General features: G+C 41.0%; 1 protein-coding gene across 14 annotated transcripts in view; it reads left to right on the plus strand.

Moving 5' to 3' along the window:
* The window catches only part of RBMS1 (RNA binding motif single stranded interacting protein 1), a gene marked incomplete at its 5' end in the record, with an annotated part of 228,193 nt that extends 221,161 nt beyond the window's left edge, over positions 1–7,032 (plus strand). For 10 of the 14 annotated variants that reach the window (XM_081095893.1, XM_081095882.1, XM_081095881.1 and 7 more), the window contains 4 exons: positions 2,214–2,324; positions 3,468–3,548; positions 4,900–4,984; positions 5,720–6,007. In XM_081095893.1, coding sequence (XP_080952019.1) covers positions 2,214–2,324; positions 3,468–3,548; positions 4,900–4,977 — 270 coding nt within the window. In that variant the 3' untranslated portion in view covers positions 4,978–4,984; positions 5,720–6,007. Of the gene's footprint in view, positions 1–2,213; positions 2,325–3,467; positions 3,549–4,899; positions 4,985–5,719 lie in introns of all 14 variants that reach the window. The other 4 variants (XM_081095884.1, XM_081095885.1, XM_081095890.1 and 1 more) reach the window with 1 other exon arrangement.
* Between the last annotated feature and the right edge of the window lie 9,142 nt (positions 7,033–16,174).

The raw sequence follows: 16,174 nt of genomic DNA on the forward strand, positions 1-16,174 counted from the left end.
CAGGCTCCCTACTGGGGATCAAGCCCGCAACCCAGACACGTGCCCTGACCGGGATTTGAGCCATGATCTCCTGGTTCATGGGTTAATGCTCAACCCTTGAGCCACACCAGCCAGGCACAAAATGGGATCTTGATAAGCAGTACAGCTCACAGAACTCATAAGATAAAAACAGATCAGTTGGTTGGGAAGAGTACAGTCTTCTTGGCCTTAAGATGAGACAGGAATTTCTCTCCTAACACCTAGAGAGGACACTATGTAATGTAAGATCATGTGTATGAAACAGCAGTCCAGGGATAAGTTCTGAATAGAAAGTTGCTGAGATGACTCTGAAGAAGCAAATAAAACTTGGTCAGTTAATAACACAGGAGAAAAGCTCTGTGCTATTGTGTCTACATACACACATGTTTCTGTATGCACACATGCATACACATACATACATGCCAACTCATGTATGCTCATTTACACCCCCACATACACAAAAGCTCATGGCAGTCCATGTCCCTGGTCCTTTGTGCTGTCCTATTGTAAAATGCTGGAAATGAACTCACTTTTCATTTGGGGGCTTCCTGGTATAATAGTTCCTACAGATGAATGGGAAAAATGAGCAGGAAACTCCTTCAGCATATTCTGGGCTTCTGAGTCATTTCTATGTTACACTCACTCTGAGGATGCGCATTAAACCTTTAAAAAGAAAAAAAAATTTAAATATATTTTTATTGAATTCAGAGAGGAAGAGAGAGAAAGAGAGAGAGAGAAACATCAATGATAAGAGAATATCATTGATCGGCTGCCTCCTGCACGCCCCACACTGGGGGTCAAGCCTGCAGCCCAGGGCATGTGCCCTGACCAGGAATTGAACCGTGACCCTCCTGGTTCATAATTTTTTTATGAAATGTATTAACAACAAACTATTTCTGACACATCTATATTTTCTTGGCAACTTTTAGAGCCAAAGCTGCACATAGCTCAGTTGAACATCTTTTAGGAGACCGTAGTGTACAGAAGGTTCCTGTCTGAGGATTCATTTCCTTTCCCACCAGATCTGGACTGCCTGCAGCCAGAATTAAAGTGCCTGCACATCGATCTCAGCCAACAGTTGTGCATCTAATATCAATCAATAACTGTATTTAGGGGATATGTCCAGTATAATGATGGCAAAACCTTAACATTAATTTTGTAGTGTTAGAATAATTGTATTCTCAGGCCATTGGATGATTGCAAAAGTGAGAGGAATTATATAATCCATAAGAATATTATATAGGATAAATTACAGAAAATGTAAAAATTCAAAAATAGAATTAATTAAATTTTGGTTTATGCAATCAGTGTATCATGTAATCTTTGAAAATTGTGATAATGACAGTTATGCAGTAGTTTAGGTAAATATTTATAATGAAATGTTAAGTGAAAAGCAGAAACCCAGGGTATGTAATTGTTTATGTACCTTCATTGCAATTCTGTAAAAACATGCCAAGTTTAGAATCTGGGCAGCCGTGGGAGCCTGACAGTGCTCACAGTGATGTGGGGGAGAGAGAGTGGGTGACTGGTGATTTTCCCACCTCTCCTCTCTGTTTTTTTTTAAATTATATTTTACTTTTAATGATCAGAATTTTAAAATATGAAGTCAAATAATCTGAAATTGGCTTATTCATTATATTTGAATCAGTTTCCCTGTCCTGGCCCCAAATTGTAGTTGAAAGTGCTGGGAAACACTGAGTGAATGAAGAATGTGATCTTGATCTTGCTCTTGAATCCAATGACTTTCTTTATAGAACTTTTTTAAATAAAACACGGTATTTATAATATTCAATATAGCATATTATTTTGTGGCCACATAAACGATCAACTGCCATGTATTTTAAAAAAATAATTAAGCCTTTTGTAACCCAGCCAGCCAAAAATAGTTTGAATTTTCTGTTACAGCTCCTCCTGCTGGACTAGCTTTGCTTCACAGTTAAGTGAAGGTAAAGGGAGAGGTGGTTAATACAGGGATTTCCATAAAGTGAGTGCTCCTTAAAAAGTCTCAGGAAATACACTCTAGAAGAGTTTAAGGAGGTAATTTATGCCATTTGCAAATTTGAGGGGAGGTTATTTTTGTTTCACATTCCTCAACAAACAGGCATTTCCTTTGAAAAAAAGTGATAACAGAATTGTAACTCCCTCCCTCTTGTCTTAACATGTATCTTACATGGCTCTTGTCTCCAACTTCCCAGGGTGCCGTGTTAACTCCCTCAATGGAGCACACCATGTCACTACAGCCCGCATCTATGATCAACCCTCTGGCCCAGCAGATGAGTCATCTGTCACTAGGCAACACCGGAACAGTAGGTGGCAAATTAATATCATCAGTCTCGGCAAAGAGAAGAGTGTAAATTAATGCAGCCTGTGTCTTCCCTCTCAGTCACATGCTCTGTGATGTCAACGATATGTCTGACCTCCTGACACCTCCTCTCCACACATACGCATTGCCTTCCTCATAGTAAATACTCAGATATTTCTTGATTAATTGATGAACTAAAAGTTGGTCCCCTGAGTATCTCTTCTTTACCAGAATGTAGCACCCATACTTGACTTTACCCAGCCCCAATAATCAGTCCTGTTCATTCATTCTGGCAGACCTGGTCTCCTGAATCAAAAGATGAAGGTGATACATGGTGGCAAAGACAAGGGATTTCTCCTCACTTATTTTTTTTTATGGAATTTGGGGACATTGAATCATGATCTCTATGCTGAATTATTTCCCCAGAGTCCAGGAGACTTAATTGGGCACTGAAGTTGAGCTGATATCATACCCGATTAACTTCCAGGGTTGATATGGGCAGTGTTTGGATAAAACAACCAAGAGCTTTTAAGTCAGACCATATCTATGGTGGCTTAAAAGAACAAAGGGTATTAGGATGTTTTCCCCACTTACACTCAAAGCTAGCAGTGGCTTCTTGTGGAGGCTTATACGGGCCACTTACCTCCAATGAGGTTGGCTAGAAAGCTCTCCTGCCTTTGGAAACGGATGCCTGTCAGCAAGGGTCCACTTCGTATTCTGCAGTGACCTGTTAAAAGATCTAGTAAGTCATTTACCCCTTTGGTCTCCACTTAGTGAGACAGTTCTGGATACTAGCTCAGGGGACTTCTGGGAAATAATGAGGCCCTTTGAGAAGAGAGCTTTTAAAATAGCACATTAATGATGTTCATTGAGGATAAAAAACCTTAATGATCTTCACCCATGTGCTGCTTTGTTAGGAAATTCCAAGAAAGGTGGGATTTTTACTTTGACAAATTCAAAAAGTAGAAAGCATTCGCTTTGCCTTTCATATGATATAGTGATGTTAGTATACTAATTAAATTTTGAGCCCATTTACATTTCTTCTTTGAGACTTCCAAATACTTGTCATCCCACCTCAAAATTCCCCAAGTGTTCAGAATTTTGCATGGCTTGTCCTGGCCCATCTTGACCATACTCTTCTTTTCAGTACATGCCTGCAACATCAGCTATGCAAGGAGCCTATTTGCCACAGTACACACACGTGCAGACGACGGCAGTTCCTGTTGAGGTTGGTACAGACCATTCTGGCAATGGGTAAATTAGATGAAATTCAAAGGAAAATTGATCAAGTCACACATTTGCATAAAGATTTCAGTTTAGAGGGAGTATATACCTAGAGTTATTTTTAACTATGAATCGTCATTCTCTGCATACAAATTAGTGTAGTGACATCCAGGCCACACCTCCAAGACTCCCAAGAACATTTTCTAAGCTTGTAACACATTTCATTTCCCTTTCAAGGCTCTATCTTGAATCCTATAAAATGGTGCTTACAGGCAAATTAAGGTATAAAGCTGAATCAGTAATCCTAGTACCAAAGATTACTAGTATATCAATCATAATAATTGCAAAATCAGTTATAATTGAGATGTTTGGAAAACACTGATGTTTCAAAACTTTTAGAGGGATGAGGAACAAACCATACCTGTTTTTATAGAGGCTGTTGGTATAGCTAAATAACTCCTTGTTCTTGTTATAGAAGATACTAATACAATATTGACATGAAATACGTCTGACATTTAAATTAAGATTTTAATTAAGCTTGGACAAAAATAGCGTTTTACAGCAAAGTACCCTTAAACTTCCAAGGAAATTCATCAATTCAATCAATTGCACCTTCCAAGCAGATCCCATAGGTTCTAATTCCAGAAGCAGCCCCTAGGACTGTGGCTGAATATGGGGGATGGAGGGAGTGAGGGGGATGATTGTTGTTTTGTTTGCAGCTGGTCAATTTAAATTTGTGCAATTATTGACAATCGTAGTTACAAAAACCCCAAACCCAAAATCTTTTATCTGCAATTCTGAAATACACAAAAAGCATTCAAACAAAAAATTCTCTTTGTAACTACTTTAGCAAATAACTTGACCTGCAGCAATACCCAACCCAAACTGATGCAAGACACAGATCTTTTCTCCACTTACTGTGCATAGTTATGTCTTCCAGTGCAGACCTGTTAATGTGGTTGACTATGAGGTACAGCCCTGGACCCCACTGTGTATATTCAGTGACATGCTGCTTATGCATACCATATTTCCGATCCTAAAACCTGAAAACACTGAATTTCAAGTCACATCTGGCCCAAAGGGATAAGAGATTTGTTTGATAAGTTGTAGCTTGGTGTGAAAAGACAACTCATAAATGTGGGGTGGGAGGCTCTTTGGGTGCACCAGGTATTTGAACTTCTTAGGGGAAATAATTCACCTTGAAAGTTCTACATGACCTTAAGAAAATCACTTTTTTAAAAAAAGAAAATTACTTTAAAGAGTGCTTGTTTTGAAGATGCTGGACTCAGTCAGACCTGGGCAGCAGCGTTTGGATCTCATTGCTCACATGTCTCATCTGTTCTGCTTTGTTGTAGGAGGCGAGTGGTCAGCAGCAGGTGGCTGTAGAGACGTCTAATGACCATTCTCCATATACCTTTCAACCCAATAAGTAACTGTGAGGTATGAGGGAGAGGTCTCCATCACTGTAGGGCTCAGGTCAAGAGAAAAATCTAATGGTTCTTTTATCAACGTGGATGGTACTTAGGTTAACTGAGATTTCCTCACACTGCTGTGATCATGGCTAAGGAATCCAATGTTATCAAAATGTTCAAAGCAGTGATTTTTGTGGATTTGCAATTAAGTATTCTTTCCAAAAGGTACTTATGTTGAAGTCGAATATATATTTACTCTCTCCCTTCTTAACTCTCCCCAAAAATGTGTAACATTAGAAAACAACAGGCATCAAATTTGTCCTACAGCACATTTATTTTACATTGATTTTACTTTAATGTTCACAAGCTCAAGGATATGTAGCACAAGAGTTTGCATAATCTAGCATTGCAAGGTTAGCAGTATCTTGACTTAGGAGATTGAGAAGTTGCATTACCAGCTCTCACTTGGACCACAAATCTCAAACCTTTTTACTTTACCATGCAGATTGCAGTAAAATAACTGGACAGAACTTGGGTTTCTTGTTCTGGCGAAAGTATGTTGCAGGTCCCAGATTTCAAAGTTGGACTCGAAGTGTAGAAAGTGACCCTCAGTTCCGGAGTTTGCATTTATTGGCCTACTGCCAGGGATGAGCACAGCCTTTTCTAAACACCTTTATCTTTAAAACCAAAAAGAGATTACAAAACTCTGTGGTGTGTTCTATCAAATGTACAAAAGCCTTTGTCTTTTATTTTTCTCTTCCAGATGTACAGAAGGGTGTTCTTACATGAAGAAGGGTGTGAAGGCTGAACAATCATGGATTTTTCTGATCAATTGTGCTTTAGGAAATTATTGACAGTTTTGCACAGGTTCTTGAAAACGTTATTTATAATGAAATCAACTAAAACTATTTTTGCTATAAGTTCTATAAGGTGCATAAAACCCTTAAATTCATCTAGTAGCTGTTCCCCTGAACAGGTTTATTTTAGTAAAAAAAAAAAATACAAAAAAAAAAAAAAACCCCAAAAAGATTTTTATCAAATGTTACAATGCAAAAAAAAAAAAAAAAAAAAGGAAAAAAAAAGAAAAGAAAAAATGGAAAAAAAAGAAAAAGAAAACTTCAATTTTCTGGGTATGCACAAAGACCATGAAGACTTATCCAAGTGCATGACCGGATTTTTGTGGTTTTGTTCATTTTGTGTTTAATTTGTGTTTTTTCACGCTGTATGAAATGGGCTTTCTGACGTTTCACTAGTCCGACTTCACCCGCGGTGTTCTGTGCTTGCAGTGCGAGTGTTGCTGTAATTCAGTGTTGCCGTCTGTGTCTTTTTTCTTCGCTTTCCGTTTTTCTTTCAATGTAGTGTGAAGTGTCTTATCCTTTTCTATGAATTCCAATTTGCCTTAACTCTTTTGATGCTGTAGCTGTTTCAGTAAAAGTTAGTTCAAACTAATGATGTAGAATGCTTTGACCAAATGAGCTGGTCTATTATGCCTTGTAAAACAGCAGCATAGGGCTTTTAAAAGGTAGTCAATAAAAGTTGCTGAAATTTTGGCTTTTTTAAATATGTAGTAGGTGTTTTTAATGATTTTTCACATAATGTGTAAGGTAGTGAAATGCAAGAAGGGAAAAACGATTTGTGTGAAACACATTTTCTGACTGGGGAACTTTTAATAGGGTAAATTGTTTGTATGGCTGTATGCCAACAGTTTCCTCTGATAGTTTGACTGATTTAGGATATCTGCTGTATGATGCAATGTAAAGTCTTTTTTGCCTTTTTTCAGGAAAAAAAACAAAAACCTAACTTGATGTTCTAGATTTAGTGTAGGTAGTGTTGGGACTGGGGGTGGGGGGTGGGGGAGGGGAGTCCCCGAATGTTTTGTCCTTCCTTTATACTAATGATAGTGCTTTAGAATGCGAATTAGGCCTGAGATCTGGCAAATAGAAAGATGTTGGTATTGCAACTAAATGGCAAAAGCTAAAAGTAAGGATTTATCTTCAAACATGAGCTGAGATATGGATAGAAGCAAAACGATTGGCTACTAGCTCTCTCTCTCTCTCTCTCTCTCTCCTCTCTCTATTACGTAAATTTGAGAAATAAAAATTACTTGGCACTTTTAAAGGTAACTTCACCAAAGACCGAAGAGCCAGTAACCAGTAGCTCCAACTTGTCTCAGCATCACATCTTCTGTGCTCTTTATTTTTGCCGGACCAGTTTGCGGTTAGGAGAATGTGCCTTTTTTGTACCTTTGCATTTAGGTTTTATAATTTTAATTGATGTATGGACACACACAAACAAAAAAGCATGAAGGAAGATTTGGATCCAAGCAGTGCCACACTTTACATCGTCACTACAAGTGTTAAGTGTAAAGAAAAACCAATTTTGAAACTATGAAATTCCTGATTCATAAATACACAGTTATTTCTACTTTAGTACATACAAGATGATTCACTGTTATTAAAGCTCTTTTATTAAGATAATTGCATACGTTTGAAAAGCAACGGTAAATTAAGTTGTCTTCCAAAACTGTGTACTTGTCTGGTCAACTGTGTGTGATCAGTTATCTACCTCAGAGTCTATTTTCTTTTGTGCTGGGACAGGTTGCTGGCCCTCCCTGTTTCCACAGACCAAATCCTCCTAGCTCAGGAGCTAGGGCTAAGCAGTTATTTCTTTCGAGTATTTTTTAGTTCTTAAATTTTATGCTTGTATTTGATTCTAGATGTCAGTGACATTTCATAGTTTCAAAAGTCCTTGCTGCTCTGAGAAGTGTAGATTCTATTGAAAATTACGTAGTCATAAGAGAAATGTGTTTTTGTTTTTGTTTTTGTTTCCTTTTTTAAAGTTGTGGTATTATTGGTTCTATGCTCCCTGGAATATTACTGCTTTGTGAAAGTCCAGACTGAACGCAGTGCCCTCCGTGTACCTAGTACATTTATAAACCCGGGTCTCTCACTACTTGATATTTTTGCATTAGTTAAGACAGAAATTTGATAGTTCAGTTAGAGGGGAGGGCAAATCTGCTGCTAGAAATGTCTGAACTAAGTGCCATACTCGTCTGGGTAAGATTTGGGAAACATAACCTCTGTACATAAAAAAAAAAAAGTCAGTTAAACATCACATAGTAGACAGCCATTAAATTATAAAAAAAAAATTAATTTATGAAGAAAGACCTTTTGTACAGATTGAAAAAAAAAGATTTTCATAGAGATATCTATATGATCAAGAGAGTTAATTTTTTATTTTGTTTTACTAGTGCCACAAACTTGCCAGTGGTAACTTATTTGTCCGGTTCAAGATAACTCTGTAGTTTTCTTTCCTAGGACTTGTTGTTAAACGCCAAAAGACATTTTTGAACTGTACATTTGATCAGATTGTTAGCTTTTTCTGTTTTATTTCTTTTGAGAACCTTTGAATAAAAAACATCTGAAATTTTCTTTTTCCTGTCAATTTTTTTAAGTAGATTAAAAGTGTGTCAGAGTATTAGATGACCTTCCTTGAGCTCAGTAGGTTGGTTTGAAAGTGAGTTGAAAATTATTTTAGATTCAGTGTGTACTTGAAATTTATTTTCTCCCAAAGAATTATAAAAACCTTCTCATGCCCCTCTTTGGGGTTATTTAATCTGTGTACAGGGACCAGAGACATTAACCATTAGCTCCCCACATTTCATCTCAGCAAAAGTGCACCTTTGGTCTTTTGTCCCTCCTCCTTCCTGCTGCCCTCTGACTGTGGCACTGCTTGCCATTGCCCAGCAAGGAGGACAGAATAAAAACAGTCCCATCAAGCAAGCACCAAGGTAAGGAGTTCAAGACGATTTTAAGACGATCTTATCCTGCCTTGATGGCCGTGGGCCTCCTGAGTGACCTTGGCGGTTCCCAGTAGGAGGCTGTGGTGCAGCATTAATGGGGGAGAGAGAACTCATTCCCATAACCCGTGTTTTATGGGAAGCACTTAATACAGGAAATTGATTCCTTCTACCCAAGGCAGATTAAGTGTTTTAGCATAGCTGTACAGTATTCATTTTCTCTGTCCTGGTGATGAAAGGAGTGAGCAAGAAAAATATCCATCCCCTCCATTCCTGTACACACACCCCTGCAATGTGGGTGTTGTTGAATATGAACTAGAAATGTGGGGCTTAGAGCACCTCCCTTGCTCGAGCCAAGAAAGCCTGGTACTCGTGGCTGGCTCAGAAAAGACACAGGGTCCTCTGATGATCCCACTGCTTCTGAGGGAGAGATGTCGGGCAGGAGGGAAGTTTGTCTCACTTTCTGTTCCAGCCTCTTCTGTATGACCAACAACCAAAGCACCTTCCATTTTGTTGGCCTTATTTTTGTTCTCATATTTTTTAAGAAGGCTTTCTGTCGCTGGAGGCCTGGGACATCCAGTGGCTGCCTTTACACAGAAACTAGTAGCACTTTCTCAAGACCACCTTTCTGTGCCAAAGAGATCGACCAAATCAAAGTGATGATGGTTCAGAAAGAGCTACTGCTCCCATAGAAAGAGGCAGTACAGAGCCTTTGGGGATAAACACCTGCTAAAAGGCCATGGCTGCTTGGTCATCGTCAGGGGCCAGGATTTCCCCGTTGTCTAAGATGGGCTGGGATCAGCCTCCAATTGAGTCAGCTTGGAAGGGAGGGAGGAAGCTCTGACAGTTGGTTCCTGGCATCCAGGTTTCCTCCCCCACCCCCACCATCCATATCCTTCATGGGCATTGGCACCAGGTAAATCCACTGGAGCCCGAGTGCCCCCTCTTGACTTTCACAAATACTGATTAAATGTCCACTAGGAGAGAGGCATTGCCTCCCAGGCTGAGGGAGGCTCCAAGTAGGTTCAGGTCTGATTGATGATCCTGTCACTGCACTAGAACAGCCAAAAAGGAAGAGATCTCACTCCCTTATGGGGAGAGGTTATGGTCATGTCACCAGCACCACTTTCCCCAACCACCAACAAGCTTCAGAAAAGGAAAATGAGGGAGGAGGGCGGAAAACTCTGAGCTCGGGGTTTAAGAAAAGCCTGGCAGTTTCTTCCCCTCAAATAGCAATGTGATGAGGTCACCACTACTCAGTCATCAAGGAGCACGCTGATGCCCCCACTGGTGGCCGTGCCAGATGGCAGCGGGGACTGGGGGCTGCAAGGTGAGTGCCCAGAGCCCTGGCGAGGATTCCTGGCACAGCTGAATGGCAGTGCCCGGTGCCCATCCCTCTGTGTGGGATAAACCACCAGGCAATGGAATTTCAACCCTGTGAAATGGCTCCAGAGTGTCTCCTGGGTCTTTGTGGGGCCAAAGGGTGTTTTCACTTGAGCCACTAGAGGGAGGATTTTGTTTTCTTCTTCAACTGTGAGCTCTAAGGCAGCGGCCCAGGCAGCCCTGGGTTATGGCCTTGGAGCGGGGGCTGCTGGTGGATATTCAATCTGCAAGCTTCCGAGGGAGAGAAATGGAGCAGGAGGGAAGTGTGCCTCCTTTTCTGCCCCAGGCTCACAGTCCCAGTGCTCCTCCATCTACCCCTGGGATCACAGGGTTCTTGAACTGGGGGCTAATTGTAAGAACTGATGCACAGATAATCACCATTGCCCGATGCAGGCAGCTTTCTCATCAAGACCACTGTTGCCCATACTGGGGAGTAACTTAAATGTGATTTTAAGGCACAAGGACGCCAAAAAACCTTACCAGACCTCGTGACTCGAAGACCCATGAAAGTGCTGGCAGGTTTTAGAGTTGCTCAGAATTGAAAACAGGTGGCATTAAACAGACTTTAACGCTATTACTCATCTTTTTAAAATGTGACTCAGAGACTGAGATTTCATCTAGTTACTCAATTGTTCATTTATAGATGATACAGATCATAAACCATATGCTGCAGGTATCTCCTACCTTCTAGTATCCCTGAAGCCACTTTCTCTGCTTGAATACCTCTAGTGAGTGGGCACTTCCCACCTCACCTGGCATTCTTTTTGGAACAGCTCTCAAACTTGCTTAAGGAAGGAATCAAAATTGTGTCTATGTAATTTCTACTTAGCATCCTTACGTTTGCCAACTGAGATGCTGTGGAGTAAGTCGGTCATTCCCATTCTTTAAAAGACAAAAGTATAATGACAAGAAACATATCAGTGATTGCCAGGAGTGGAAGGGATGGGAGGATGTGACTATAGGGGTACAGCACAGGGTGGTTTTGTTGGGGTTTTTTGTGTGTGCGTGTTTTGTGGGGGGAGTGGCCATGAAACTGCTCCACACTCCCCCAGCTCACACCCCAAGTGCACCACAGGTGGCTCGGGGTAAAACCCAGAACACGCAGAAGGGATCCTGAGCCTTCACTTACCTCCCAGCTCAGCCCATCCTCTTACAGGCACAGTGGTTTCCTTTCTGACTTCTCAGGCACACCACAATTCTTAAAACTTGTAGCCAATTAAAATCTCTATGTTGTTTATCTTTTGTCATGATTAATTATAACAGACACGCAATTAAATATGTAGTCATTTAAAATAAAGACATGCCCAACCAGTGTGGCTCTATGGTTGAGTGTCGACCTATGAACTAGAAGGTTCAATTTCTGGTCAGGGCACATGCTCAGGTTGTGGGCTCAATCCCCAGTGTGGGTGTACAGGAGGCAGCCAATCAATTATTCTCTCTCATTATTCATGTTTCTATGTCTCTCTTCCTCTCTAAAATCAATAAAAATATATTAAAAAAAATAAAGACATCTTAATGGCATGAAAAATGCTCAGGATATAAAGTGAAGGGAAAGTGTTAGGTACATAATAGTAGATACAGTATGCTCATAACTATGAAGCAATATTTAAATATGAATGGTACTTCAAAATGCTTAGCTGTAGCCCTGGCCAGTGCAGCTCAGTTGGAGCATTCTCTCATATACCAAAAGGTTTCGGGTTCGATTCCCAGTAAAGACAAGTATGGAAGGCAACCAATCAATGTTTGTCTCTCACATTGATGTTTCTCTCTCTCTCTCTCTCTCTCTCTCTCTCTCTCTCTCTCTCAACAAAAACATATTTTCAAGTGAGGATTTGTTTTTAAAAATACTTAGCTTTATAGGTGGAAAGATTGTGGGAAGTTTGTGTTTTCTCATTAATACTTTTTCAAATTTTTTCATTTTTCTATAATGACATTTTATAATCGGGAAAAGGAGGTTTTAACAAAAACTGTTGTCAGATCATCCTGAAATTATGCAAGTTGGTGTATTATATTCCCATCTGGCATATTTGATTATTTGTTTGTTTTTAAAACATCATGCACCAGAAGACACAAAGATGACAGAATGTGGTTCCAGTCCTCAAGGAACATTCTGTGAGGAGACACAATATATAAGTGACAATATTGTAAAGAAAAGTAACAGAAGTATGATCTAAATAAAGAGCTTTGGGACTTATGTGAAGGGGCCGAGATGACGTTGACACTCTCCTGGGGGGTCTTCTCATTTCCACATTACTAATCAGTTCCTTTTTACTGATCAGAAATCACTCCAAAGCAGCCGTTTTGGCTCACTGGTTGCTCTGCCTTCTGAGAGGTGAAATTGTCAGGCAGACACATGAAGTCTTTGGTAGGTCTGGTCTTGCCAGATGAGACTTGGGGCAGATGTCCAAGGAGTTGATGTTCCTTTGTCACTACTGCTTTGAAAATAATGGATTATGTATCATGTTTTGTTTTGGTCAAGCAGGGTGTAGGATACTTTCCAAATAATGTCATTTTGACTTATTTTACCCTTGGTCAGATGTTCTCCACATGCCAGATTATGGATTTGTAAACACCTGTGTAGTTTTCTGACACCCTCCACAATATCTTAAAAACCCACAATTACTACTTTCTTCCCAAAAGTTTCAGTAGGAATCCTATCATATTCTCTTCATTACATGTTATGCTTTGACACATGCCCAAGACCATGAATATTGTTCCTACCGATTTGTCTCTTATTTTCTTGTATGTACTGAGGGAGCCTTCTTGACATCCTTGTTATATACATGATCTTCCTAACACTTAGTTTAGTTTTATAAGGAGGTGCTGTTTCTCTCAACTTTCACTCATCCAATCACTTTCTATTTATTTCACAAACTTTTATTTTACAATGTTTTGAAGCAATTTACAGGAAACACAATAAAACAAATTTTAAAAGGAGGGCTTGCGAGGTTAACAGTAAAGAGAGGTAAGAAGAGCACAGAATATAGTTTGCAAACCAAAAGGCCTCCACCATCTCTCTAGTCGAACCTCAATAATTTTGAGTTTTCTGGCAGCCAAGGTGAAAGGGGAGACAAGGTACATCCATCTATAGCTCTTCTACAGCTCTTCTCACCAAAGGGAGCAAAGCCTCCCAGATCCTCTGGAGAAAGATGGCATTTACTAGTTCTGTACAGGGACCCCTAAAGGAGTCACGGGCAGTGTCTACCACATTTTCCTGCCAATACAATGATGCTTTCCCATGGGCGTTTCAATGAAAGCCAAGGACAGCACACCAAAGCACCGCCACCAAAGCACCACGTGTTGACTCTGTGAGGTGATAGGCTCATCATGGACACTTTCAGTTCAGTCTCTTCTCAAGTGTTCCTACGTGATGTATTTTACTCCTGTCACCAAGCCCATTGCCCTGACTCTGAAGGACAAGATCTGTTTTGACACATTACAAACATCCTAGGTGCTCCTTTCTCTTTCACATCCAGCCCCCCGAATAAGAAGAGAAATGCACCCCACAAGTCATCCGCTGCTTCCTGAACACTTCAGATGACACCGAAGACACTGTCCAGTCCCCCATTTCTCTGGAAGCAGCAGCGTGCAGTCAAGTCCATGACTGGCTGATCTGGGCAGGCATGCACTCCGGGGCAAGTCTGTGAGTTAAGGGAGGATCATGGCACTTTTCATTGCATCTTTGCTTTTCCATCAAAGGATTCTTAAGAGCTGAGGAGAAGTCATAGGGGACTCTAGGGATGTTGAGGCATAGCCCTGTGTGGCTCACCATAAACACAAAATTTCTCTTATTTTCTCCTCAGTGAATGGCAATTTGATGTTTAACGTTATAACATCTCTTTCTCTTTTTTCCCCAAGATGCTTGTGCCATTTTATTTATTTCCTAATATTTTTTAAAAAATCCAAACAAAAGTTGCAAGTATAATACAATAGAAAGAACTTTTATCCTGATGTGTTTGAGAGAAAATTATTGACCCCAGTGCTCCATTATCCCCTTCAAACAAGGACCTTCTCCTACATGGCCACAACACAACCATCAAAACCAGAAAAGGAAAATGCTGATGCATTACTGTCATCTAATCCTCAGACACCAGTCAATTCCATCAGTTATTCCAGGAATGTCCTTTGTAGTAAAAAGCTCTAGTTCAAAATCATGTGTTGCATTTACTTGTCGTGTGTCTTTACTTTCCCTCATTCTGAAATAGCTCCCCAGTCTTTATTTGATGGTCATTACTTGGACACAATGGAAGATTCCTGGCCAGGTATTTAGCAGAGTGCTTAGATCAGTTCATTGGAAGTTTCCGTTGGCCCTGCACCTTTGGCAGGAATATCGCCAAAGTGGGGCTTGTTCTCCTTGCTGCATTCCATCCTGTGACAAAGGGTTTCTATTTGTCTCCCCACCGATGGGGTTCCCTTTGATCACTTAATTAAAGTGGTGCCTGCCTGGCTTTTCCACTATAAAGTCATTCTTTCCCACTTTGCAGTTAAATATTTTGTGGGGAGGTGCTTTATAACCACATAAGTACCGTGAACTTCCTCACACTTTGAATAGACTCATTTACTTTTTTATATAAGTATGGGCTCAGGATTTCCTATTTTAGTTAATGGGGTCTAATCTGTTACAATTATTATTTGATGTTCCAATTGCCCCCAATTTGGCCAGGGGGCCCCTTACAAGACAGCTTCTGTGTACTTTTTTAATCCTCACTGGGGATATGTTTTTATTGATTTTTAGAGCGAGAGGAAGGGAGAGAGAAAAAGAAACATCAATGAGAAACATTGATTAGTTGCTTCCCATACATGCCCTGGTCAGGGATTGAACCCACAACCCAGGCATGTGTCCTGACCGGGAATCAAACATGAGACCTTTTGGTGTACGGAATGATACTCTAACCAACTGAGCCACCCAGCCTGCCGGGAGCCGGTCCATCCTTGCTGTTTCAAGGGACCTGGCATATATAGCATACTGTTCTTAATATGTTTGCTCCCCTTAGCGCTGTGTGTTTTAACCAAGGTCACCTCTCCGAGAAAGGTTGTTTCCCCAGGTAGGAATTTTTCCCTGAAGTCAGGGAGGGGATGCCTCTCCTAGAAAGGTTGTTTCCCCAGGTAGGAATTTTTCCCTGAAGTTAGGGAGGGAATAAAACCCCTCAACTAAGTGCCAGGCGGGTAATTAATCACTTTAACTATGAACAATCATGCTTAAGCTACATAATCTTTACTCCCTGGAATGGAGATAAGAAACGCCCTAACCTTTGGAATAGAGATTGATAGGATTAAAATCAACTGGTATAAATACAGTTGAAACAAGACAACAGCAGACAGAACTTAGGAGACAGAGAGAGAGACAGAACCTAGGCACAGAACCTACACAGAACGTTCTCTAGAGACAGAAGAACTTCGCTGGAGAGAACATGGCAAAAGATCCTGGACTGAACCTGACTACAGAAATTGGCAAGAGGACCTGACTAGAACCTGGTGACTGAACCTGGCTGGAGAACCTGGGCAGAACCTGGCTGGAGAACCTAGCGAGGGAACTTGGCTACAGAACCTGGCTGGAGAACTTGGAGAACCTGGCTGGAAAACCTAGCAAGAGACCATGGACACAGAACCTGGCTGGAGATCCTAAGCAGAACCTCTCTGGAGATCGAGACCAGAACTTGGCTGGAGATCCTGGCTAGGCTGCTGATCAAATGAACACTGTCTCCGTGTCATTCCTTCTTCGCCGACTCTGTCCACACCTTTGGGGACCCCTGGACCCGCTGGGGTTGGACCCCGGCATATGGCGCCCAAACAGGGACCCCTAGGTAAGCGCCCCGCACTCGGGACGGATAGGACTCCACTGTAGGAAGAGGGTGGATAGTCTTCGCCGACTCCGTCCACACCTTTGGGAACTCCTGGAACAGGATTCCCCTAGGTAAGCCCCCCCCCCCCCCAATTGAGAATCCCACACTCGGGACGGATAGGACTCCACCAGGGTGCTACAGACCCCCCTATAGAGGATAAGTAGGGTAAGAAGGTGGATAGTACAGAACTTAG

The sequence above is a fragment of the Myotis nattereri genome (genome assembly GCF_964212035.1).
Source record: "Myotis nattereri genome assembly, chromosome: 7".
Taxonomy (NCBI): Eukaryota; Metazoa; Chordata; class Mammalia; order Chiroptera; family Vespertilionidae; genus Myotis; species Myotis nattereri.